The sequence below is a fragment of the Mesocricetus auratus genome, unplaced genomic scaffold, assembly GCF_017639785.1.
Source record: "Mesocricetus auratus isolate SY011 unplaced genomic scaffold, BCM_Maur_2.0 Super-Scaffold_100047, whole genome shotgun sequence".
In the NCBI taxonomy this organism is placed as follows: Eukaryota; Metazoa; Chordata; class Mammalia; order Rodentia; family Cricetidae; genus Mesocricetus; species Mesocricetus auratus.
In genome coordinates this window covers 1619006-1646147 of record NW_024429224.1, presented here as the reverse complement: position 1 = coordinate 1646147, position 27142 = coordinate 1619006, and the positions used below count along the sequence as shown (strand labels likewise).

The 27142-nt window shown below is 49.0% G+C and overlaps 1 protein-coding gene across 1 annotated transcript; it reads right to left on the bottom strand.

Annotated features, from left to right (window-relative positions):
• Ptgs1 (prostaglandin-endoperoxide synthase 1) lies at window positions 1–27142 on the bottom strand. Its single transcript, XM_013121983.3, has 11 exons — window positions 27060–27142; window positions 26873–26965; window positions 20374–20490; window positions 19899–20039; window positions 19596–19739; window positions 17788–17969; window positions 17619–17702; window positions 15379–15625; window positions 12777–13063; window positions 2949–3096; window positions 1–1265 (listed from the first exon to the last, which is right to left on the bottom strand). The coding sequence occupies exons 1-11, from the start codon at window positions 27064–27066 to the stop codon at window positions 910–912; spliced, it is 1806 nt and encodes a 601-aa protein (XP_012977437.1). The 5' UTR covers window positions 27067–27142; the 3' UTR covers window positions 1–909.

The following is a 27142-nucleotide window of genomic DNA, read 5'->3' as shown; positions in this document are numbered from 1 at the left end:
TTTGGAAAGGTGATTTTATTCATGAGAAAGAGCTTCCACGAGCAAAGACCCGGATGGGGACAGAGCTGTGGTGGATTCCCACTCTTCCCTCCACACCTTTGGAAAGGGTCTCGGTGTGGCTCCCAAAAACAATGTCTTACATCCTTGCCCTTCAGTGTAGAAACAGACCCGGGCAAGGCAGTCCTTGTTAGACATTGGGTTCTTTTGTTCTGTGTCCATTTCACTGAACAGGGAAATTATCCAGTTCCACATTCTAGACACTCAGGTCTGGACTGGTCTGGCCCATGTCATGGATCATTGACCAGGAACATGACCTTCTGAGTTACCAATCAGATAGTCAACATTCTGGAGGAACCCCAAGATTCTAGGAAGAAAATTAAGAACCCCTTTTAACATTCAAGGGATTTTTAGGAGTTATGCATCCTAAAGTTGTTTGTTTGTTTGTTTGTTTGTTTGAATACAGGCTCTCACTATGTAACCATGGCTGGCCTTGAACTCACTATGTAAACCACATTGGCCTCAAACTCACAGTGATTCAACTGCCTCTACCTCTCAAGTGCTTGGATTAAGGTGTGTACAACCATACCATGCCTTATAATATAAAGTTTGAAGTCTATATTCCAAATCAACCAGAAATCTGACCTTCTGGGTTGCCAACAAGGAGCCAAGATCTGGGAAGCCAGATAAAAACCACTCCTAACATTTTTAAGGGTTAACAAAGAATTCAGCATCCCAGAATGGCAAAATCACAATATTCTAGACAAGGGTGAGATACAAAGTTCTGTCAGTGTCAACTCTGACAGTACCAAACCAGGAGACAAGCATTGAAGACTATCCTCCTTGGCCTCAGAGCATCCTAGAAGGGCAAACACAGAGCTCCTCCCTCCAGAACGCTGCCTCCCTGCCCCCTCAGAGCTCGGAGGATGGTCTCTCCACAACAGGCCCGTCATCTCCCGGCGAGTCTGGCACATGGAAGGAAACATACGGGCAGGTCTTTGTGTTGAGGCAGATCAGTTTCTTCAGTGAGGCTGTGTTGACAAGGTTGAAGCCCACATCACCACCGAATGTGCTGGGCTTCCAATATTCTGGAGAACAAATGGGATTCCCAAGGAGACCCTTGAGGGAAAAGGGAGCTCCAATCTCTAACATACTCTCCCCAAAGATGGAGTTGGGCTGGCACTTTTCCAGCAGCAGCCCTGGGTAGAACTCTAAAGCGTCGATGTCACTGTATAGCTCCTCCAGCTCAGCGGCCATCTCTTTCTCCCCTGCAGAGTGAAAAGCTACAGTCAGAGTCATAGACTTGTCGACCTAGGCATGGAACCTTCTAGACTCAGTTTTTCTCTAGGGATGACAGAGACTCCAGGAGAACAATTTGGGCAACTGGGGAAATGCCCTAAAATTTGCCCCTGCTGGAATCAGAGTATAGTCAGGAAAAAAGAACAGACAGGTACTTTAACTTGGACTATATGGTAACAAAAGAGTCTAGAGGCCCCAAACAGCTTGTGACCTCAAACCACTCACTCCATTCTCTGGTTTTAATACTTAGACCATCACAACATGAAGAAAACAGCCTGTCTTGATTCCCTGAAGGAAGATTTCAGGACTGTTATTACCTTAGGTCAAGCTCACACAGGTATGCAGGGCAAGTCAACACTCTGCTTCTTAGAACCCTTTGTCATGAGAGACTAGAGAGTCTTCAAGATTACTGTTCCAGGACCATGTGGAACTCATCAGCTGATCCCAGAATCTGTTCCACTCTGTGACAACTGCATGTCCACAGATGGTGACCAATGAGAGACAGACATGAGACTTCCCCATCCATTTCCTTAAATCTATCCCTCTATGAGGTACAGGGGTCTGCCATACCAGTGGTAATTAATGCAGGGCTCCAATTTGACTGCCCAACATCTGGAGAATTTTTGGAAAAGAGAGAGAGGAGAGGCAGGGAGAACAGAGATCTTTTAAGATGTGCTTTTGTTTTAATTATATGTATATGTCTCTGCGTGAGTACAAACAAGTGAATCGGGTGCTTGTGGCAGCCAGAGGCATCAGATCACCTGGAGCTGGAGTTACAGTCAGTTGTGAGCTTCCCAAGATGGGTGCTGGGACTTGAACTTGGGTCCTCTGCAAGGGCAGTATGTACTCTTAATTGCTGAGTCATTTCTCCAGCCCCATGTATACAGATTCTTGAGCACCATGAAAACCTACTGAATCATGATCTCCAGAAGCATTTGGGACTCTGTGTGTGTGTGTGTGTGTGTGTGTGTGTGTGTGTGTGTGTGTGTGTGTTTTATTTAACCCTGTGTCAAGGGGGTTAAAGCAAGGACCTCATGTATGCTAGAAACCACTGAGCCGCACCTCCAACCAGATATTTCGGTTTTCTTTTTCTCTGTATTGTTTTGGAGGCTGTCGGTCCAGCCCGGCCTCGAACTCACAGAGATCTGCCTGCCTCTGCCTCCCGAGTGCTGGAATTAAAGGCGTGCACCACCACCGCCTGGCCCAACCAGATATTTCTTATCAGCTTCTAAGTGGGCATCTAGGAACCACTAGACAGGATAAAACGCAAGCTACAGTACCCAAGATCCTAGTTCAGTATCAGCCTCCCTTTGCTGCACAGCATCTCCCAAGACAAGCCCCTTGCTCCAGCGCCATCTGTGACTGTCCTCCCAGATGGGTACCAGCGTTTCACGTCTGTGCCTTTGTTCTCCCCTTGCCTGAATTCCGCTCCCTCTACGTTCAGCCTGGAAAGTTCCTATATATCTCTCCAACCCACCTGGGAAGTCGTCATCTTTCCCCTGGTAGGCTGCTGACACATTCACTGTTTTCCCTTACAATGCTCAGCCGCAGTGCTGGCCATCGGCTTTGCCCCGGTCTCTCCCCTCGTGGTCTCCCTCACTTCCTGTGCATACCTCAAGGGTAGACACTATGTCCAGGAAGCAGCTGCCTACCTGTGAGCTCCTGGAAAGAGGTGTAGGGCTTCATGCCAAACCTCTTCCGGTATTCATTGAAGGGCTGTAAGCGCATCTCTCGGGACTCCTTGATGACATCCACGGCCACATGCAGAACGTGGTGGTTAAAGTTCCTACCCCCACCGATCTGCCAAGAGATTAGCACAGTCATCAGTCTAAGAACCAGGCCAGATTCTCCTGTGTAAGGGCCTAAAAGAAGAACTCCAGGGCTCCGGTTCTTTCTGAACCAGGACAGAAAATGTGCTGCAGCCCAGTGGTCTCGAAACTATGGTTTGACTCCAGCTCTACCCTGCCATCCTCACTCAAATGCCTGCAGTGTCCCTGCTTCCCCAACGCTGAAGTGTGCAGCACTCCACTCTCAAGTGACTGGAACTCCTTGAATCACACCAACAGGTAGTATCATTTTTATTGAAAGGGAAAAAATGTCCAGATGAAAAAGAAAGATTCCAGATCCCAGGTATTTGTGGGCCAACCTGCCTAGCTCACTTGGCAAGCTCCAGGCCAAGTAAGAGATTCTGTCTGAAAAGCCAGTCCTGAAGAGTGACACCCACAGTTGACCTCTGCCACACAGACAGACAGACACACATACACACACACACACACACACACACACACACACACACACACACACACAAGACCCCCACAAGAAATCATAATAGTTACGAAGCACCAGTTTAAAGGAAGCTCTACTTCCGCTGAGATCTGTCTTGATAGAAGTATAACTGAGCAGGAAAGAAAAACAGTAGAATTGAAATCATATGGCTCAGAGCAAAGCAAACTTGGAACAGTAAGCATAGAGCAGCTCCAACCCCAGATCCACTCATGCCAAGGTATGTGGCTGGAATTGTGCCCCCCAAAGATGCACTGTCTAACCTGCAGCACCCACAAATGTGACCTTAGCTGGAAATATAATAGTGGGTCCTTGCTGGTGACTTAGCTTTACATACACAGGCAATTAAAATCTGATAATATTTAATGGAAAGTTCTAGAAAGAAACAGTTCCTAAATTTTCAATTGCTTGCTATTCTGAGTAGCGTGACGAAATCTAATGCGGACTATCTCAATCCTGCCCAGGGTGTGAATCATCCCTTTGTTTTGCATGTCTGTACTGCACAAGCTGCCTACATTGTCAATCACCCGACATCTCTTGGTTATCATGTCAACTGTCATACCTGAGAGCTGTGCCCAGGTCACCTCTACACAGTAAACTAAGCATCATATACCTGTATCACCCATGTCCTGACATAGATAGGACATATCAACTCACATTATCCAGGGCGGGATGAATACTGTACAGCACTGAGAGAGGAAGACCATGTTATATGCTTTTATTACAGAAAATTGTTATACATATTCAATTTTTCTATTATTACTATGTCTCTTACTAGATCTAATTTATAAGTTAAATTTTACCACACTTCTTATGTATAGGAAAAAAGTATGTATATGGTTCAGTACTCTACCATCTCAGACATCCATTTGGAGGGAGACCTTTGGATATATTCCCTATAGATAGGAGACCTATATGGAGTTCACTGGCAGAGATAAAATAAAGTCATGCTTGTTTAGGGAATATCCTAATCCAAGAAGAAATGCCTTGTTTGTGGTGAGATGGCTGGGCAGAGAGAGGAACATAGGTGGGAGGAGACAGGAACTCTGTCTCCTTTCAGTTTGAGGATTTCGTAGTGGTAAAAGCTCTAGCGGCTGCTGCTCTGCTTCTCTCATCTTTCACCTTTCACCCCCTAGCATCTGACTCCAGGCTTTAATTATTAAAGACCAATCAGAACTCATGTTACATATTGGCACCCAACATGGGGCATGAATGCGTGAGAAAGCTGCTTGTCTGTGGCTTTGCAGCCGCCAGAACAGGCTGGAGCAACATGAAGGGCTCCTGCCAGTCACCACCCTGCCTGGCTAGGTTTTCTTTTCTTTTTCCTCCCAAGCCTCTGAGTGAGTTTGGGGTTTTCCTGCTGCATCCACGCTAAAACAATCTCCACCTGCCACCCAAACTCCAGAAGCACCTGGGCTCCAAACGCCACAGGACTCACCCGCCCTAGGCCCGCTGGCTCTGCCTTGCAGCCGCTCCCGCCACACATGCTTCCTCTGCACAACCCTGGGTGCGGTTTTCAGACAGGCAGCTCTCTCTTCCTCGCGGGTTGTGGGAGGGCTTCCCCTGGCCCACTCCTGGAGCTGCTACCACACTAGGTAGCTGCCTTGACACCACTCAGACATCTGCTGGTGTGGCAGCCGCCACGGACTCTCGGCTCACAGCTACACGCCAGCAGCTGCAGCTGTCCCCGCTGGGCTGTGCACCCCTCCTGTTCTCGGTCACACGTGCCAGGCAGAGGCAGCCTCACGCTCCACCACCGGCAGATCTGGTGAGACAACTGGGAACTCTTGAAGGGGGAACTAGTTTTCAAAAAAAGAGACTTTTTTCCACATTGAAAAACTGGGAAACACTATTACAATGGAGGGTTTTAAGTCTATGATAATATGCAGGACAGTCTGAAAATGGAACAATTACTTGAGAGGATAACTAATTTAGATGAAACTTACTTAATGTCAATTATAAACATTATCGGTTTTGTCATTTTTGTTTTATCACTAAAAAGTTGGTTAATGTGAGTGCTAAGATACAAGTTTTAGAAAAACGTAATAAAACAGATCATAGAGATATTCAGACCCAGACAGAGGAATTTAATGGTGAACCAATTTCAGCATTGCATTATAAGGTTAGAGAGGAACAGCCTAAAGTTTTCAAACTACCGACTTTAATATTTCCAGTCATCTTACAGGAACAACTGCCAAATGACAGATATCCCCAAGTCTGTGCAAGAGTTAAATAGGCTCCTGTGGAAATGTTAATTTAAGGAAATTTAAGGAAGTGATAGTTTCATATGGAATGCATTCACCATTTATGAAGCAGATGTTAAACTCATGGTCAACTTACAATGGAACCAACCCTAGTGTCTGGAGAGACTTGGTTAAAAAGGTCCTTAATTACAAAGGAGGACCTGGTGGAAAGATGAGGCTAAGACCACTGGACAATGAAGTACAGCTAGAGATACAGAAATCTCTTCTTGGAAAGGGAGATTATGCTGATGCACAAAGGCAATCTCTATATGATAACCACATCATGAGTTTATTTCACCCAGCAGCCTTGAATGCTTGGGACAGAACTGGAGCAGTAGGAAAGAAAATTGAGGCATTTACTGGAGTTATACGGGGCCCAAAGGAAGCCTTCATGGATTTCTTACAAAGACCGACTTCAGCAGTAAATAGAATGATACCAGATTCAGAAGCTAGACAAATAATAACTAACTGAATCTCTGACTTTTGAAAATGCTAGTTCACAAAGCAAGTGAGTAATTGGACTTTAAAGACAAGATCAGCACCCTTGGAGAAATGAATGTAAGATACAATCAATATTGAATCTCATGACCATGATGATGCATGGATAGGAGAAGTGATTTCCAGAGGTTTGAAGAAAAATCAAAATGTCAAATGCTTCAATTGTGGCAAGCAAAGCCACTTAGAAAGGAACTATAGGCAGGGAATTCTTAGAAACAATGCTTTTTGATAAGCATAATTCAAATGGAATGCCCCTCCTTCTGGATTATGCAGAAGGTATGGCAAAGGCAGGCATTGGACTAACTAATGAATGTAGATCAATGAAAGACATACCAAGTAACCCTTTGCCATCAAGAAACACCTTGAGGGGCCTCTCAAAGGCCCCTGTGACAAATTCAGTGCAGTAATTTCCTGTCATTGTGGAGGAAACTCACTTCCAGAGCAATTTAAGAACCTAATGCCACCGGGCGGTGGTGGCGCATGCCTTTAATCCCAGCACTCGGGAGGCAGAGGCAGGTGGATCTCTGTGAGTTCGAGACCAAGCCTGGTCTACCGAGCAAGTTCCAGGACAGGCTCCAAAACAATACATAGAAACCCTGTCTCCAAAAAAACAAACAAACAAACAAATAAAAAAAGAACCTAATGCCTATTACAAGAAACCATACTGCTGTGAATGAGAGAAAATCTGTAAAAGAGAGAACAAAAATTTCAGGAGAAACCATGAAGCAAATATTTTGGCAAACTTCTAAAAATGAACAAAGACCAAAATTAAAAATATGAATAAATGATGCTGTCATTGAAGGCCTTGTAAACACAGGTACAGATGTCACAATAATTGCACCAGAATCTTGGCCTCCAAATTGGCCAGTTCAGGAGGTAAATGTTTAGCTTTTAGGGATTGGAACTTTATCTCAGGTAAAAGAAAGCACAAGATGGGTTGAATGTTAAGGGCTAGAATGATAAAGAAGAAAATTAAAGCCACATGTGGCTAACATAGCAATGAACTTATGGGGACGTGATTTGTTACAGCAATGGAATACTCAGATTAGCATTTCTCCAATCTCAGAAACAAACCATACACTAATGTATATTTCTGAGAAAACTATTAGAAGGTATTATAAAGAACAGTCACCGGCCATTCAGGTTGCACAAGAACAGGGTACAACAGCTGCTAATCTTCCAAAGTCACCAACAGCCCTACTTTAAAATGGTTGACAGACAAACCTGTAATGGTTAAGCAATGGTCTTTAACAACAGAGAAACTGCAGGCCTTAGAACAACTGGTACAGGAGCAGATAAATGCTCAACATATTGAAGAAGCAACCAGCCCTTAGAATTCTCCTGTATTAGTTACTAAAAAGAAATCAGGAAAACGGAGAATGGTAATGGATCTAAGACCTGTTAATAAGGTGATTAGACCAATGGACTCTCTACAGTCTGGAATTCCTTTGTTTTCTCTATTACCTAAAGGACAGCCTCTTACAGTATTGATTTAAAAGATTGGGTTTTTTTTCACTATACCTTTAAAAGAAAAAGACAGAGAAATTTGTCTTCATGGTGCCTACTTATAGTAAGTCTCAGACTGCAAAGGTGTCTAGCTGAGATGATCCAGCCTCACAGACTACGCTAGTCAGGACTTCAACCCAAGCATGTTTGTTAAAAGTAAAATCCAAAATCACTGTTTCATGTCAGAAGAGCCACCTGATATGGGACAGAAGAAAAACAAAAATTAAAGGCCTATTTTATTGCCACTAATTTCATAATCCTTTGGTTTTATTTTGAGTCTTTGAAGCTTTTCTTGAGGTATAAATGCTATTTATAAGATTCATATATATATATATATATATATATATATATATGTTAAAGTTTTTGTCATGATGTTAATGGTCATATAGAGTACTAATGCTAGTATAAAGGCTTCATCTCCCTTATTGTGAATGATTTTGAATTTGAGTATCTATCAGATAACTAGGAATTAAGTTCTTATACTCTAGATGTACATATATTGATCCTTCAATGTCTTTGAAATCTGCCACATAAGACATTTAAAATGTTTAAATTTTCTGCAGTGAACCATGACCACACCAAACAGTGACCTTTGAAGTCTCCAAAATTAGGTGGGGCCCCACAATGACAATTCCATCAGGACTGTGGCAATGCCACTAGGCTGAAAAACACCACCTAAAGATCAGCTTTGGACTACAAACTGCTCAGGACAATTTTGAGGTGGCTAGCTGAGATGATCCAGCCTCACAGACTGCTCTAGCCAGGACTTGAGACAAGGCCTACATTTTCCCATTATGTAGAAACTGGACAGCAAATGATATAGCTACCTCTACCATCACTTGACAATTAATCCAAATTTTTCTTTTCAGGATCCCCTAAAGATGTCACTGCCCCCAGAGAGAGGGAAGTAAATTTAAGAATATAGTTCCCACATTCCCAAGAGGTGGGGTGGGTGGTTTGGGGTCATTTAATGGTTTATGGATATTTGTCATTGTTTAGAGGGGTTGGTTACAAGTTGTTATCAGTAATAATCAGGGAAGAGTGAACAAAAGAGATTAGATTCGGAGTTCTTGTTTTAAAAAAAAAGGGAGATATGGATATGATAGTATATAAAGGCAGATTATTGAATCTACTCTGAAAAGAATAAAGGGGGATATAGAAATAGGATAAAAAGATAGATTATTGAATCTACTTTTAAACCAAAAAAGCAACTATTAGTTTTAAATATTTTACATTGGTTTGGATTTTTTGTATAGAAACAAAGTTGAGATTATTTTTGTTAGAACACACTGTACATACATTTCTTTTTTTTTTTTTGGTTTTTTGAGACAGGGTTTCTCTGTATTGTTTTGGAGCCTGTCCTGGAACTCACTCGGTAGACCAGGCTTGGTCTCCAACTCACAGAGATCCACCTGCCTCTGCCTCCCAAGTGCTGGGATTAAAGGTGTGTGCCACCACCGCCCGGCTGTACATACATTTCTAATCTCTTTCAAGGTATTGTACCTATACAACTCATTTAAGAATGCAATGCAAATTTTAGCCCTTTAAAGTTATTATTACTAACTATTTAGGATAATAAGGAAGTACAGGTTAATAATTTGTCATCTATTACAATCCAACTTGTAGTCATCATATTAGGTATGTCGCCAAGGTCAAACACTTCAGCAATCTGAAGGATATGGCATTTAAGATGATTTAATAACATGGGTACTTTTTCTTTTTTATGACAATGAGATGAGTTTGCTCCTGGCAGCACCAATCTACTTCAGAGAAGATGATGGGCATTGAATAAACTCCACATGGAGTTTACTTTCTTTGTGGCAAAAGTAAGCCACTGGGCAAGAAAGTGCTCTTGCCTTGACTGCTGACAGTGTGCTGTCCAAATTAGACAAGCAGGACCAAAAGAAAGGACTGCTGAACTTCGCCAAGACAAGGTAGGAAAGCCCTTCAGAATATCCTGCTTCACAGAGAAGTCTATCAGAGATGCTAGGCCTGTAAGCCAAAGATGGATGCCTCAATGTTGCAGAGGAAGCTTGGGTAACAGTCCAGGCAACCAGCTGTTTCTGCCATTTCTCACATTTTTTGGAAGTCACCTGCTTGCACTTCCTGCTTGCTCGGGTAGTATTTTTTTCTTCTGATGGAGTTGGAGACTTTATAGTTATTGTTTTTCTTGTTAAAAGATTCAGAAAAGAAATTCACTAAAGAAATATAAAGTGTTGTTTAGAGACATAAAAAGAGTTTTGGTAATGCAAGTTAAAATAAAAGTGAATTAGGTATAACATTTTGGACTCACCAAGATAGGATAAATATGGAATATTTTTTCTGAATTTGTCAGTTGCTAATGGACTAACCACTGTTGCCTATATATTATATATGGTCATTGTATTTATTATATATAGTTTTTCTTATATTAGTTATAACCTTTTTACTTTTAGACAAAAAAGGGGGAATGTGGTGACATCTTATTTATGCTCTAATAAAGCTTGTCTGAAGATCAGAGGGTGGAGCTAGTCACTAGCTAACCATAGAGGTCTGGAGGTCTGTACAGACAGGCAGGAAGTAAGATGGAGATGGCTGGGCAGAGAGAAGAATATGGGCAGGATGGGACAGGAACTGGGTCTCTTTTCAGTCTGAGGATTTTGTAGAGGTAAGATCTTTCGGCTTCCACTCCCCTAATATTTGATTCTGGACTTACATTATTAAGACCTATTAGAACTCATGTTACACTTGCTTGTTTGTGTTCAGTTTTTGAGACAGAGTCTCATGCAACCTAGGTTAGCTTAGAACTCGCCATGGAACTAAAATGACCTTGAATTCCTGGGGCTTCTGCTTCCACCTCCAGAGTGCTGGAATTACAGGAGTGTACCCCAGTGCTCAGCCCAGTGGTTGCTTTTAAATGAGTTTAGAGACATAGAGAAGATACCATGTGGCAAGATGATGGAGGCAGACAGTCGAGTGGTTCTTCTTCTACAAGCCAAGAAATAACTAAGGGAGCCTTTTGAGAAAGGAATGGGACAGATTCCTCTCTAGAGCCCTCAGAGAGAGTGGCCACGCTGCCACCCAACAGTGGACACATCTCTATTACCTTAAGCCACCCATTTTGTTGGGAAACCCTGGCCTGCAAACACAAGCACAGACTATGTTTATGCTTCCTCATGTGCAAACATGGTGGGTGTGGGAGCATCTGCCTGGTGTGTTGTGGTAAAATAAACAGGAGGGAGGATGCACAGCCATTGTCACAGTGCCAGTCACATGGCACCATCCAACAGTAGCCATCGAGATGATCCTTAGAGAAAGGCCTACTTTGTCGTGCTTCTGCTGTTTTTTCATATCCTGAGAGTCAACACCTGATCTCTCCTGCCAGTCTCACAGCCCAGATCTTTCACATACGGCACAGCCAAACAGCCCCACACAGAGGCTACTGTCTCTTCTCACACCTAGAGGGCAGAGGACATAAACCTGCCAGCACATGTGGATGGCAGCAAATGCTAATTGCAGTCAAATTACCAAGAGGAAATGCAAATCCACCAAGTGTCACAGCTTCCTAACAGGGCCGAGGGACAATGATGACAGAGAAGCAAAGGGCTCAAGAACGGTGGACCCAGACAGCTGGGGTGAAGGAAGGGGAGCTTCCAACTGCAGGGAAGGGGGGTTTCAGAGGGGTTGGCTAGGTATCCCATGAGAATGCATTTGTTTGCCAAGGCCACACATACATGTTGACCAAGTGAAGCTTATTCTCAGGGTGAAGGCTGGTGTGTCTGACGCTTGCTTCTTTCTGGCCTCTTGGCTTACAGACAGCCACCTCTCTGTGTCTGCATGTGGCTTTCCTTCTGGGTGAGTCTGTCTTAATCACCCCATCTTACAAGGACACCAATCACATTGGATTAGGGCCCACCCCCATTTCTTCTTAATTGTCTCTTTAAAGACAGCATCTCCAAACGTTATTCTGAGGCCTTGAGGGTTAAGATCATATTAGTTTAGGGGAAGACACAATTTAGCTGATAGGAAGCATAGAACTCAAAAGGCATTCTATACAGGCAATGCCATGGACATTACCATGTCCTAATGGGGTCCTCCTGTCCCTTGGATGCCGTGCCCTCTGACCCTCAGGCCTTTGCACACGCTGTGATCTCCATTTGGAACACGAGTACCCCCGTCACCATCACCACCCCTCTCCAGGGGAAATGCCTGCCCATCTTTATCACCTCTGCTTTGCCATCACCCTAACACCCAGCTCTGGGTCTGGCTTTCTGCACTATAATCCTTAACATGTTCTTATCATTCTGGGACACTAGCAAGCACCTGTCATGGTCCGTTATACACAACAAGTGTTCAAACGATGCTGTCATTGAACTGTTTCCCTTTATAGTGTAAGTACCAGTGGGACAGGGTCCAAGAGCCATGTCAATCATGCTCATCACCGTATCCCAAGCATCTGGAGTAATGCCTGTTCTGTGGTCTGAACCTGAAACATTTGTATTTTAAACACTTGCTCCCCAAATGGTGGCATTACTGGGCGGTGCTGTGGAGCCTTTAGAAAGTATGGCCAAGCTGAAGAAGATGGGTCACTAGAAGACAGCCTTGGTCTACAGCTCAACCCCTGGCTCCCATCTCATTATCCTGGTCTGCTGTGATATAAACAGCCTCTGCCTTGAGTTCCTGCTGCCACAGACAGGGTCACTCTGCCATAACTTCCTCACTGTGGCACTGTGGGCCAAAATAACCTCCTCCTCCTTTGACTTGCTTTTGTTGGGTATTAGAGACATCATAACATGAAAGTAACCAATAAGCCCAGGTACTGTCACCTGAATGAGAGAATCCACAAAGAGAGATTTACAACCACCTGTAGAAGTGACACTATGCACATCCCACAGACAAGGGACCTGGGGTTTGGAACAAGTCTGTTGGATCCCAGAGCCCACGCCTAATGACTCTCTCTCTGAAGCTTACCCGGCCAGCCCTCTGGCGAGAGAAGGCATCCACCAATGCCTCGATGCCATAGTCCATCAGCATGGAGGTGTTAAACAAAAACTGCTCGTAGCTGTACTCTTGGGAGCCCACTTTGAAGGAGTCGGGCATGAGTGGGTGCCAGTGATAGAGATGGTTGAACTCCACAGCGATGCGGTTGTGGTACTGGAACTGAGCTCGGAACAGCAGCTCCGGGTCAAACTTGAGCTGCAGGAAGTAGCCACTCAAGTGCTGCACATACTCCTCGATGATAATCTTGATGGTTTCCCCTGTGTGGGGAAGATGGGAAACAGGGTCAGCAGAGGCGAGCGTGTAGGAAAAGGGACAACTCATGAAAAGTGCTTGCCTTTGTCTCCTCACTGTCGCTGGTGCTTGTTTATCCCCCTGGGTAACTTCTCCTTTGTGTCCTTGTAAGGGGATGTGAAAACAGACTAACTCAGATTTGACTGAGATTCCCAGACAAAGGCATTGCTGCTCCAGAGGGAGGCCCTGGGCCCAGGAAAGGCGTAATCCAAACACTGGTTTCCAGGGGCTTAGAGAGAGAGAGAGAGAGAGAGAGAGAGAGAGAGAGAGAGAGAGAGAGAGAGAGAGAGAGTGAGAGAGAGTGAAGAGCACTGACTGCTCTTCCAGGGGACCTACATCAGCTCCCAGGACCCACATGGTAGCTCACAACCATCTGTAACTCCAGTTCCAGGAGACCTGACGCCATCTTCTGGCCTCCTTGGGCACTAGACATTCATGTGGTGCTCAGATATTCATGAAGGCAAAAACACCAAAATACATACAATAAATTAAAAAAAAACTTTTCCAAACCCTGATGTAACCTCTCTCTTATAGACCAGGACAAGGGTCTGGAGAAGTCAGGCATGGTGGAACAAGCCCGTAAACCCAGAACTTGGGGGACCAAGGCAGGAGAGTTGCAAAGTTTATATTAGGATATCTACATGAAAGCAGTTTATCTCAAAAAAATTGTAAGCTGAGAACTCTGAAATATATAAAAGTATGGTGCGGTGTTAGTGAGGAATGTCATTTCACTGAAACTCAGTGAAGGAGGAGGGTTTGAGAGGCACCATCTGACAGCTGCTACAGCAGCAGCCAAAGAAAACCACACAGCTGGGCAATGTAGCCCCGGGCATTCGATAAAAAATGTACTGCGTTTCTCATGTGTTGTTATACACATTAGAATCTCGTGGGCAGAGGTGTCCCTTTGATCCCTCAGGAAGCAGATATACACAGTGCAAGGAGCCAAGAAAGAAGTAAGCAGAAGATTCCAGAACAACAGGAAAACAGGCCGGCAGACAGTTGAAGGAAACTGATATCCGCATCAATCCGACAACAGAAGAACTGGCTTCTTGTAAACTGACCTTGAGCCACGGGATTTGGGGTTTGTAGACACGGGTTCATATCCTAGCTTCTTTGCTTTTGTTTTTTGTTTTTCCAGACAGACAGGATTTCTCTGTGTAAACGCTCTGGCTGTTCTGGACCTCACTCTGTAGACCAGACTGGCCTTGAAATCACAGAGATCCACCTGCCTCTGCTTCCTAAGTACTGGGAGTAAAGTTGTGTGCCACCACCAGCCAACATCCTAACTTCTCAATATGCAGGCATCTGAACTTGAGGCTCACTTCCCTGGACTGTAAACAGTAGACTCTTTTAATTCCCATGTGATCTCCATATGGCCATGTGGTCATGTGAAGAGTAAACAACAGAGGTGTTTATACTGTTGACATAGGACAGGCAACCTCAGCCATGTCAACACAGGTTAGCTAGAGTTCCAACTTTGGGCACAGTTTCTTCACCAGCCAAGGTGCTGGGCAACCTCTAGCCAGAGATCTGGCCTCTCTGGAAAAGGTCTGTGAGACACAGACTTCAGAAGAAAACTCAGCCTGTCCACCCTCAGGCTATTCCTTTCCCAAGTGCCCAACTCTTCCAGATTGCAGTTAATTAGACACTGTAATTGGAACCAGCCATGTCCAGTAATGCCCAGAGGTGGTGGGTGACTCATAAAGGGTATGGTCAGAACAGAGGTGTCAGGGTCCAAGCTCCCAGGCAGGAAGCCATCTGACATTTTAGGTTATGGATCCACCCCCGTAGGACACACAAAAATATCTTGTCCCTGAGTCACCTAGAATCTGCAAAACTCCACAAAGCCTGAGAGGCTGAGAGTGGGGAAATTGGGGTTCCTGGGGGTGCGGTAAGCTGTGGTTTGATCCTGGTGCCCTGGGGAATCTTAATTCCGAACTGGTGTAGCACAAGGGAGAAACAAAGTAGGATTTGAGGTGGCCAATCAAATGTGCTGGGAGCCTTCCCACAAGGCATCACAGCAAATCCTTCCCGCAACACAGTCGGGATCTGAAGCCACAGCCTGGAGGCCTGGGTCTGAGACCTCAGCCACCAGCGACTGTCCCTCTCACCAATGTGACCACATTGGCTAAGTCTCTTTTTTTCTGCTTTTCGCTATGATCTGTTTTTATTTTAATTGGGTTACTGAGTGCGGGTGGCCAAACCCTGCTTGGGGCTCAGGCTGTGACTCACCAGAGTCCTAACCTGCCCGTCTCCAAGCTTCCCGGGCGTGCTCACCTACCTATAAGGATGAGACGAGTGGTCTGGAAGAGCTGCTCATCATCCCAGGTGGGGTGCTCCTCCTTCAGCAAGTCACACACGCGGTTGTGCTCCCGCACCCAGATCGTGGAGATGACCATCAACCCCGGGAGCAAACCAAACACTTCCTGACCCACAGCCATCTGCTTCTCGGGCGGGACACCCGGTGGGTAGCGCATCAACACGGACGCCTGTTCCACAGACGGCGGATACACCTCTCCGTCCAGCACCTGTGGGAAGGGGCCGCCTGGCAACCTGGGGCCGGGCCGGGCAGCCGCGGCTGACTCCAGCCCTCGTCCAAGATTCCTCTCCATAACTCTCCACAGCTAGGCGCTTGTTGCAGCTTTACTTCCTCAGCCCTAGCACACCTGCCTGTTACTCCCTAGGTGACTGCCCTAGCCCAGCTCTTGCTCCTAGACATCCTTTTTAGGCACACAGCAGTCAGCGAACCCCTTTAAAAAAGTAAGCAGCAAAGCCCTCAAATCTAGTATCACAGCCTAGCTACGATAGCTTGAAACACTGCCAGCCACCCTCTGCTCTCAGTGAAGATCAAAAGCCTGCATATAATATGCCTCCTGCACCCCTGGATCTTCCTGCCTCAAGCCTTTTCAGAGATAAGCCCTCTGCAGAGCCTACAACCCTGGCCCCTTCTTGGCTTCCTCAACTCTGCTGCAACTCTGACTTCCTGGAGAAGCCATCCCAGCCTCAAGGGCCTCTGATGGTACCAACTGGTTGGTGTAGTTATCTCGAGAGTAACCAGGCAGGTGTTGGTTTCATCATTCCTTTGTGAAATGTACACACTACCAAGCTATCTGCCACGTATTGTTCTCAGCTCTGAAGATGCCCCAGTGAATTTTCATTCCATTCGTTCAGATTTCCATAATCCAATGCAGCCACACGTGGCCCCTGGGCACTCCAAATTTGACTACAGTGAAGACCTCTATTTCATTTCATTTAGATCTTACTTGGTTTTTGTTTAAAATTTTCCTTTTTAAGATTTATTTTTGTATATATGTACGTATGCCTCATGTGTGGGGATGCCTACAGAGGCCAGAAGAGGGCATCAGGTCCCTTAGAGCTTGAGTTCAGATGGTTATGAGCCCCTTTGTGGATTCTGTGGAGCAATCCCAGGTCCTCTAGAAGAGCAGCCAGTGCTTTTAACTGCTGAGCCATCTCTGCAGCCCAGTAATTTTAAATTTTAAAGCTGATGTTTCAGTTATTGGGTATGTGAATCTACTTACTCAATTATAATTTAATGAAGTCTAGAGAGAGATCAGCTACCTCCAATGAAACACTTTTTAAATTTTTATTTCATTTATTTATCTGTTTATTTATTTGTTTTTATGTGCACCAGGCAAGAGCACACTGGTGCAGAGGCGAGGCTGTGGAGGTCAGAAGGCAGTTTGCAGGAACTGCTCTCTCCTTTTTTACATAGATCACAGGGATCAGACACTGTCACTGGGCTTGGTGTCAAGTGCCTTTACCAGCTGAACCACCTCACCAGGCCAAGTAAAGAGGACTATTAAAATACTTATGTGCTTGTCACTTTTGTTAATGTGGCCACTAGGAAATCTGGATTACATATGAGGCTCATACTACTGTTGGACAGCTCTGGTTTACACAAGAAATCTTGCTACAGCCCATACCCAGGCATTCCTGTATGTGACCCCTTATGGACTGTGGTTCCATGATAGCTGGACCTATACCTAAGATGGATGCTGCTCAATCACCTGCACAAGTCTCATCATGACGCCCACTCTGCAAAGGGGAACAGCAAAATGAATGACAGCATCTCCAGAAAGCCATGGGAAGCCATAGGAGGTCAAGGGAATCCATGGGGGAATATGGGAAACCATGAGGGGATATGGGAAGTCATGGGAGACAATGGGAAGCCACGGGAGGTCATGGGAAGCCATGGGGGACATGAGAGGCCATGAGGGGCATGGGAGGCCATGAGGGGCATGGGAGGCCATCAGAGGCCATGGGAGGCCATGAGGGGATATGAGAAGCCATGAGTGGCTGTGAGAGGCCATGGGGGAGCCATGGGAGGCCATGGGAAACCATGGGAGGTCATGCATATTCTTTATTTTCTTTTTGCCCCTTTAGCTTCTCACAAAGGCTATGAGAAGCCTTTGCTCTCTGTCCCATTGTCCTACCCAGCCATCTTTGCAAGAGACAGTGAGGGAGGCCCTTCCTACTGCCCCATGCCCAAGCCAACACTACCTGGTACTTGAGTTTCCCATCCTTGAAGAGACGCAGGTGGTGCTGTCGTTCCAAGTTATCTCCATAAACGTGGCCAAGGTCAATCTGAGGACAGAGAAAGGTCCATTCGGGTCCTCTGGATTCTGGTGACAGCCTACTTGTGGCAGTGAGGTCCCTCCTGCATACTCACCCCGTGGCCCAAGGCCTTGGTGAAGCCAGGACCCATCTTCCCAGAGGTCTTGAAGAACTGGTGGGTGAAGTGTTGTGCGAAGAAGGCAAACATGATGTTGGTCCCCTGGGGCGCAGGGATGAACTCCTGTCTCAGCAGCACTCTTTGGGCCAGGAGCTGAGCATCAGGCAACTGCTTCTTCCCTGGTCAGGGAGGAAGGACAGAGCAGTAGATATCGAGGTCCTGCTTGTGTCTCACTGCCCCGGGGACCACTGGGCCCCCAGAAGTCCCCAGGCAAACTAGCCCAAGCAGGAAGGCCATAGCATCCTCTTTCCCTCCAGGGCCTGTCCTTCCTGGACACAGTTAGGCTGTAACTTGCTCTACTGAAAGAAGTATTTGCCAAGGAAATGGCCCAGTATTTGGATTTTTTTTTGTGGGGTTTTTTTTTTGTTTTTTTTGTTTGTTTGTTTTTGTTTTTTTCGTTTTGGTTTTTACGAGACAGGGTTTCTCTGTATTGTTTTGGAGGCTATCGGTCCAGCCCGGCCTCGAACTCACAGAGATCCGCCTGCCTCTGCCTCCCGAGTGCTGGGATTAAAGGCATGCGCCACCACGGCCCAGCCCTGGAATTTGTTTTTAAAAAATCCCCTACCAAGAGTCAGGCACGGCGGTGGACACCTATAACGCCAGTGCTGGGCAGGCTGAAGCAAGAATATGTCCAGTTAAAGACCTGCGGGGGTAACAGGGAGACTGTAACCCAGAATCACACAGGGGTCCTGTAAGATGGCTCAGCAGGTAAGAGCACCTCCCACAGAAGCCTGACCACCTGAGATCAAGCCCCAAAACTCCCAATCATCAGTCACACACAGTGTCAAAGTTCCTCATGCCGTTGACTCTATGCCCAGGAGAGAAGCCTTTGCAGAATGGATGTTGGCATTTCTGTGAAAGCCAAAGGGAGGTGCCTCCCACCAGGAGCTGGGGGTCCCGGGTCTGCCTGGCTTTGCTCTACGTTTTTGGCCAAGTAGCGCTCCCTGAGCCTCAGTTTCCCTGGCTGAGCAGCGTGTGAAGGAGGAGATGGACTGGATGAACTAACTGTGTGACTGTCTAACTTGACTGCGAGGCATCGCTGAGACCACAGAGCTATAGGGTGGGGGCAGTCAGCAGGGTGGGGCTGGACACGGGGAGGGTCTTCACTGTTGGGGGCTCTGAGGTGGACAGGGGAGAAGGAGGGTGGAGGCAGAGTTCACACCGCCTCAGGAGGGTTCATTCCAGACAGGCTTCTTGTGTTCTCTCTGCACTTGACCTCCTCAAGGTCTTAGAACACAGACTCCACCTTCGAGTAGGTCAAGTCTGAGCTTTTCAGGCAGCTCAGAACTTGGGGTCTCCCTCCCTGACACTTGGACTTTGCCCTTGGTTCTGGAAAACCTCTTTCCTGGAGCTGATTGCTGAGCCTGGGGAGGATGGGTGGAGAGGAAGTGAAGGGATGGACTGTTGGTCTGATATGACTATTTCCTGGTGACCCTTTCTGGCCTCAGATTCCTCACCTGCAAAGTGGGCATGAGAAACACGCTATTTCTCCCCCCCCCTGCAGAAATGGAAGGCTGGAGACGGATCATGGTCTCCTAGTATCTAGGTGCTCACAACGTGAGGGCTCGTCTAGGAAAACTTGCCTCTGATTTTCCTTGTCACCTTAGGCAAGACCCCCAGCTGCCTCTTCTGTCCTCTTCCTTGGTCCTAGACATGCCAACTGCCTTGCCTTGCTCCACCCGTCTCTGAAATCGGTCAGTAATGTCTCTTCTGCCTGAAGAGGGGAGCTCAGGCCAACTCCTTACCTTTGGTTCCCATGGGTGTGGGGCAGTCTTTGGGCACAGAAGGCAGAATTCGAGTATAGTAGCTCACGTTGGAGAAGGACTCCCAGCTGATGTAGTCGTGTGCTACGTTGTAGGTTGGAGGGCTGGGGATGAGGTTGGACCGCACTGCAGGCAAAAATAATGGTGACAAGGCTGTTCCCACCTCCCTGCTCCACTCCCCTGCCTCCTCGGGGCCAGGCCTTGTTTCATCGGGCATCGGATGCCAAGAATCCTAAGAGCTGGGGTGATTCTTTGTTCCCCAGATTAGAGGAGCCCCACACTTACCTGTGAGTATCAGGCGCATGAGTGTTTCCCTGATGAAGGAGGAATTTACAAATTCCCAGAACCAGCGGCCATGTGTCAGCAGGAAATGGGTCAATGAGGGGCTGGGCCGTAGGAAATTCCGCAGCCAAGTCCAGAGCTCAGCTGCGGGGACAATGGGGGCCTCTGAGTCCATCCCTTCTGACAAGACCAGAGTTACCCATGCTGAGAAGACAGGAACCAAACAGGAAGCCACAGGCAGCACCCTTAGGAGTGAAGCTTCATGAAACAGCCAAGACCCAAAATGAGGACAGGAGTCAGGGAGCATGGAAGAGAACTACCTCGGAGTGGAATGGACCAAGAAGAGAGCTCACACGGAAGCCATGTTTAAGTCAGGTCAAAGCCACACAAGGAGGCGAAAGAAACCATGGCCAGAGAGGAAGGGCGGGGCCAGGGTATAGAGGGAGCAGGAGACACAGGGGCCCGAGGCCTGACTCACGGACGGTGCAGTTGGGGCCCGAGTAGCCCGTGCGAGTACAGTCACAGCCGTAGCGGTCGAGGCTGAAGCGGACGCAGACACCCTGGTTCTGACACGGATAGTAACAGCAGGGGTTGACTGCAGGCAAGAAGCAAGGATTAGGGACACCCTCAAGTAGCTTCCTGACCCCACCCGACCCCCGAGTGTGGAGAAAGGGCGCAGAGGCAGCACGCTCCCAAATCACCCCTGGACTCCTCTCTATGCCCTGCACCTCCAGCCTGGCCTACATTCGGGGCCCAGGAGAAAGTCCCCCTCCCTCCATTCGGCTACCAAGGGGGCCAGGGGAAGCATCTAGACCCAAGCTGTTGATACCAAGGCTGGGAAGCAACTGATAAGACAATGTGCTGCGTGTTTCTGAGGGCTCACTTCCTGCCTCGGCAGAGCCAAGTGACAAGGGTTGTGGGGGCTTCAGAAAGGAGAACAGGGCGTGGAAGGGTTTCTCCCAGATGAGCCCCCTCCTCCTGTTGTGAGCACCTAGATACTAGGAGACCATGATCCGTCTCCAGCCTTCCATTTCTGCGGGGGGGGGAGAAATAGTGTGTTTCTCATGCCCACTTTGCAGGTGAGGAAACTGAGGCCAGAAAGGGTCACCAGGAAATAGTCATATCAGACCAACAGTCCATCCCTTCACTTCCTCTCCACCCATCCTCCCCAGGCTCAGCAATCAGCTCCAGGAAAGAGGTTTTCCAGAACCAAGGGCAAAGTCCAAGTGTCAGGGAGGGAGACCCCAAGTTCTGAGCTGCCTGAAAAGCTCAGACTTGACCTACTCGAAGGTGGAGTCTGTGTTCTAAGACCTTGAGAAGGTCAAGTGCAGAGAGAACACAAGAAGCCTGTCTGGAAAGAACCCTCCTGAGGCGGTGTGAACTCTGCCTCCACCCTCCTTCTCCCCTGTCCACCTCAGAGCCCCCAACAGTGAAGACCCTCCCCGTGTCCAGCCCCACCCTGCTGACTGCCCCCCCCCCCCCCCGCTATAGCTCTGTGGTCTCAGCGATGCCTCGCAGTCAAGTTAGACAGTCACACAGTTAGTTCATCCAGTCCATCTCCTCCTTCACACGCTGCTCAGCCAGGGAAACTGAGGCTCAGGGAGCGCTACTTGGCCAAAAACGTAGAGCAAAGCCAGGCAGACCCGGGACCCCCAGCTCCTGGCGGGAGGCACCTCCCTTTGGCTTTCACAGAAATGCCAAAACCAATTCTGCAAAGGCTTCTCTCCTGGGCATAGAGCCAACGGCATGAGGAACTTTGACACTGCGTGTGACTGATGGTTAGGAGTCCAGAGCATGGCAAGGAGGCAAAGCAGCCTGGCCTGAGCTGGCCAGTCACGAAAGAGACCAGCATCAGAAGGCCTGACCTGGAGCAGGAACTAGCCCTCAGGGCGTGGCCTGGCTTCATGGCTTGCACAGTGCAGTACCCTCCTGCCTTCAGGGGCCTCCAGATACCCCAGAACCACCATCACCACACACATAGCATCAAAAATAATACAGGTCATGCAAATAGTTTTGCTTAAGCCTTGGTGACTTTGAACAGCCCCACAATGACATTTTTGTGATCTCTGGCAGTGGTTTGGAAGAGAGAGGCCAAGGGGAAGAAGGCTGGACAAAAAGTCCTTATCAAGCCGCCACAGGCAGACCTGGCAAGCAAGACCCAGGAACGAGGAGACCTGACAGGACCCCAGCCCTCCACAACCCCCGTTGTCCTCCAGAAAGACCAAGGATCCTGGAGCACTTCCAGCCTGCCGGGGCTGGGGCTTTTCTGATCAAGTCCCTGCTCAAGTGTGTCTTGCCTGCCGTGAGCACAACCTGATTGTGGCCTAGGGCTCACTCATACCCACTCAGAAGGAGCAGGGGAAGAGTCCGGGGCTCCTCTGGGCTCCAGTTTCCTACTTCTACCTCGGCAGGAATCTCAGAAGGTCCTGCCGCTGTAAGGGGCAGCAGCAACCCTCCCTCGCACCCCAAAGACCAACCCCCATACTTGCCCAGCTATGCTTCCCCTCCACACATCTGCCAGCTCTCCCCACGGAATCTTGCTCTGCCCCTGCCCAGGGCTCGCCAAGTCCCCACTCTCAAGTCCTCACTCTCAAGTCCTCCTCTCCTCCCTGCCACCTCGTCTCCTCTCTGAGGGAGGACCACACCTTCCCAGGCATCCACCTCCCCAGTAGGCTGGGGTCACAGCCTGGGCTTAGCCTGCATGACCAGAGCTTAACAAATGTGTGTAGAACTGATAAAACGGCATGATGAGACAGAGAGAGACTTCACCCTCCCACAGCCCCCGAGACTAGCTTCAAGGCCTCCTAATATTGCCAGGGTTGGTTCCTGTTCCAGCTAACCAAAGATCCCCTGCAGCACCGTGTCCTGCCTCAAGCCCAAAGAGGGCCCTCCCTACCAGCCAGACTCTGGCCGGCTTTCCCTCAGTCCTCCCCACTCGCTTTTCATAAATACCAGCTGCCCCAAGACAGGAAAAGTCTTCTTGGGCAGGGACAGCAGCCACAGGAGCTCCGGGATATGAAGGTGTGCCCAGAGGAGGCTGGGTGCCACTTAGCCATGCCGACTACGGCAGCCATGCTAGGGAAAACGGGGAATGTCACTGACCAAGCCCATGACCTCACATCCCACAGGGTTTGTTTGTCTTCCAGCACCCAGGAGGAAGATGGGCCAGCCTCCTATTTCACAGAGAGGAACTCCAGGAGGAAGATGGGCCAGCCTCCTATTTCACAGAGAGGAACTCCAGGAGGAAGATGGGCCAGCCTCCTATTTCACAGAGAAGAACTCCAGTCTCAGAGAAGGCAAGAGGCTTATACTAAAGCTCCGCAGCCTCCAGGCAACAGAACCAAAATGTGAACCCCTTTCCTCTCCCTGCCTGACTCCTCCGGGGGTGTCTGGGACTTGACTTAGAGGAGAGACACAGCAGAGTCACACTGACCCAAGGCCATGGATGTTGCTGTTTCTACATGGTGAACTTTTCAAGTCCCAAGTGGACATGGGAGCCTGGGGTCACTGCCTCCTGCTGTAAGCAGACCTCCAGTTATTCAACAGGACGGTCGCCCTTTCGGCCTGACTTCACACCTGCAGGACTCCATGCCAGCCCAGCCCTCTGTCTAGCAGAGGGGACCACTCTACTGAGAACACCCATCATTCCTCAGGAGCCATCGCGGGGAGAGAACCGGAAGGTACAAGCTCACAGTCTAATTAACTTCAGCGACCCACACTCAAGCACAAGTCAGCCACAGAGGAAGCATGCAGGAAAGACAGACTCAGATGTAGCGCTGTCCCTGCCTGTACCCATGAACAACTCGCTCCCTTCCACACTTAGGGCTTGTTTGCCTGTCTGTCCCGTAAGCAGGTAGAACAGGTATCTCAGAGGATGCCTCCCTCTGACTTCCTGCCCGAGTCTGTACTCTAGAGGAAGACAAGCTGCCCCTCTAAGGATATTCCCATCATTCTCTTGCCCTCAGCACAGGATCTGCAACTGTTCTCACCAAGTGCCTGACATTCGTGAAGCAGGACGATAGACAGCCACTGTCCCTGCAAGACAGGGACCTTAAAGCCAAAGCAGCCAGCCCACATTCCCACAGATATCCATGACTAGGATCTCCCAGCTCTAAAACCCATGCATGGATTGGAGTAAGACATCCTCCAGCCCAAAAGATGGGACTCTGGACTCCTAGGCAAGCAGGGCAGTGGACAGACACGGCTGGAGAGCACCAAGTCCTCCCGGATGTGGAGGCGGCATCAGGCAGAAGAGAAGAGACTGAGCCCAGATTCCCTAAGAATAATATTTACAGAAGCTCCTGGGTGGGGAGTCAGGGGAGGCGCTGCCAGTCGAGAGGGAAGCAAGCCTGAGTAGCCAGGCCTGTAGAGAGATCCAGGCCCAACGCCTCCATGGCAGGCCCAAGCAGCAGCCTGCATCAAGAAAGGAACCCCCCTCCCAATCCACAGACCTAGCTGGGGCTGGAGACAGGAGCAGCCGAGGAAAGCAGAGGGAGGCTTTGTTGTGTGCTCAAGTCTTACCTACGTGCAGGAGCTAGAAACCTCAGCTTCCTCAGTCTGGCACACAGCTCTGTTTGCCAGGCCGTGCCTTCTCCTTCCTGGGCATGGAGCCCTAAATGGTCCAGGTATGATGGTGCACGCCTTTAATCCCAGAACTCAGGAGGCAGAGGCAGGTGGGTCTTGTGAGTTTGAGGCCAGTCTGGTCTACAGAGTGAGTTCCAGGACAGCCAGGACTATATAGAGAGACCTTGTACACAACGCACACGCACACGCACACTCCTGTGTGCACAGGCACAGGCACGTACACTTGCATGCACACTCGTGCACATGCACACGCTCTGCACACGCATTTGAACACTGTGGGTCCCCAGCACAGTCTTGAACTCTAAACAGGGCACTGCCTCTTGCCCCATCAAGCAGCAGAGGCCTCCTTCCCTCAAAGCAGCTTTAGGCTCCAGGCAGGTGCCCAAGCAGTTTGGGTCTCCGTTTACTGAAGACTTTGGGAGCATGCAGGCACCCACCTGTCCTGTTCTGTCCTTAACCCTTGCAGGGGTCTGTGATGGGCTCCTCAGCCTCCAAGCTCACCCCCAAATCATCTACCCCATTCTCATGATCCCAGGGACCCTGTATTCACAAACCCTGCTGTCCAAAAGCTGCCTGTTGCACCACTCCCAGCTGCTTCCTGCAAGAAAGACCCTCCTAGAACTCCAGCAGAAAGCCAGTCTCACCGCCTCCTCTCCTTCAAGGCCTGGTTGAAATAAATACCACCTCCTCCAAGAAGCCTCCCTGGTTCCTCGCACAGGGGCATGTATTGATGTCCTTTGCTTCCCTCGCCCTTAACCATTACGTAATAGTGCACTGGCATCGGTCTCCACCATCATATTGTGAGCTCTAGTATCACCCTGGACACCTACATCACTCCACATCAGACTGCAAGCCCCACGGGGCTCTGTGTCACCAGGCCTCAGCCAAAGGCTGGCACAGGAGAAGCCCTTGGAATGCAAAACAGAAAAATTCCACTACATCACATGCTCTAAACATACACAGAAGGGGTGCTGTGGCTCAGACCGTGGCTCAGGGTTCTGTGTGGCTTGGGGCACCAGGGCATGCCTGCTCGCTGGCTAAAGAGAGCCGAATCCAAGACCTGGATGTGGAGCACTGTGGATTTCCCAGCAGAGCCTTGCCCTTCACACCAAACTCTACCCTCCTTCCCAGGAGTCACAAGCAAGAGAGACAGATAAGCCAAGGGGCCCGGTACTTGGGGGCTCAGATGGGGTCAAACGGGACCAGATGAGAGCTCACCCTGAGACTGACTGCACATTCCCGTGGCCAGCACGGCCAGCCTCGGCTCCACTGTGAGGTCTCCAACAAATAACCTCACCTCCTCTGAGTCTCAGAGTTCTGTTCTGTGAAATGGGTCTAACACGTCTGCTCCACAAGGCTGCTGTGAGCACCGAAGAAAAATGCACCCAGAGCTGAGCTTAGTAAGCCGCAGCGAGGGGTCAGAAATGTTCCCTCCCAAGATCCACGCTTGGGGGCGGGGAGGTTATCTCCATTCTTGCACAGGTTCCCCAGTTTTTCTCACACAAACCCTCTCCTCCAAGAAGCCTGTTCTGATTCCCAGCCCCAGCAGCACCCCACACAAAGCCAGGACTCCCAGTCCCTCCCTTCCCAGCTGCCAGCTTTTCTTGGCCCTATTTTACAGATAGATGTGCATCCGAACCAGGGAGAGAGGAAGGAAAGTTGGGAGCGGGGGAGGTGCTGCAGTGGAAAAGCGAATTCTTTTTCTTTCCTGGGACCTGAGGGAACGGTAAAGGGCAGAATTGCAGGGGACCCGGCTGCCCAGCCCCATTCACGCTGATGAAACCAGAAGGGTGTTGGGAAGTTCTGGATCAGGCTAGTCCTGACTTCAAACCCTAAGACCGCCATGCACTATGTAACTCGGGAATGCTATCACACCTACTGAGCCTGAGTTTCACCAGTGTGTGTATCCCTTCCACCTCCCTGTTCCCAGGATAGCTGGTGCCCCACCCCACTCCCCTGGCTCTACGGATCAGGGGAGGATTAGTCAGAATTAGTCCTACAAGAGTTAGAGGCTAAAGAATGGGAACTCGCTGTCCAGCCTGCCTTCCCCTTAGCGCTTGCCGCTTCCTCCCCGAAAGAGTCCCCACAGGAAACCGCCAGCTTCTGGGGGGAGAGGGGGTATGGAGCCCAGAACAGGTGACGTTAAAAAACTGCCCGGCTCCCCGCTGCCGGCTCCGGATCTCAGTTGGTTGTGTGCCAGGGAGACCCAAGGTAGGCCCTAGTCGTGACCACTCCTAGAGTTTCTCCAGGGGGGGCCCATCCCACAAACTCAACACCCCACTCCCAGGCACCGCGAGCAGGAAAGGGAAGTGGGGCCCTCTGGAAGGGAGGAGAGGGAGATGGACCAAGCCAGTGGTGCAGGACTCGGGATGCCATGGGGTGGGGTCACCTACCCGGGGAGAGTACCCCAGGATCTGCGAGCAAGACCGGTGGTGGTGGCAGCAGCCCGAGCAGTAACAGAGGAAACTGGAGCGAGAGACTCCTTCCTGCAGAGGAGAGACACAAGTTGAGCCTGGCATTCAAGGCTCCGCCTGCAAGCCACCAGATTCCCGGGCGTGGGGGCACCGGGGTCGGACTCACGGCTCATGGTTCTGGGAGTTGATGGGTGTGCTACGGCCGGCTTCTCGGGTACAACTCCAGCACTGCCCTGAGCACTGGCAGGT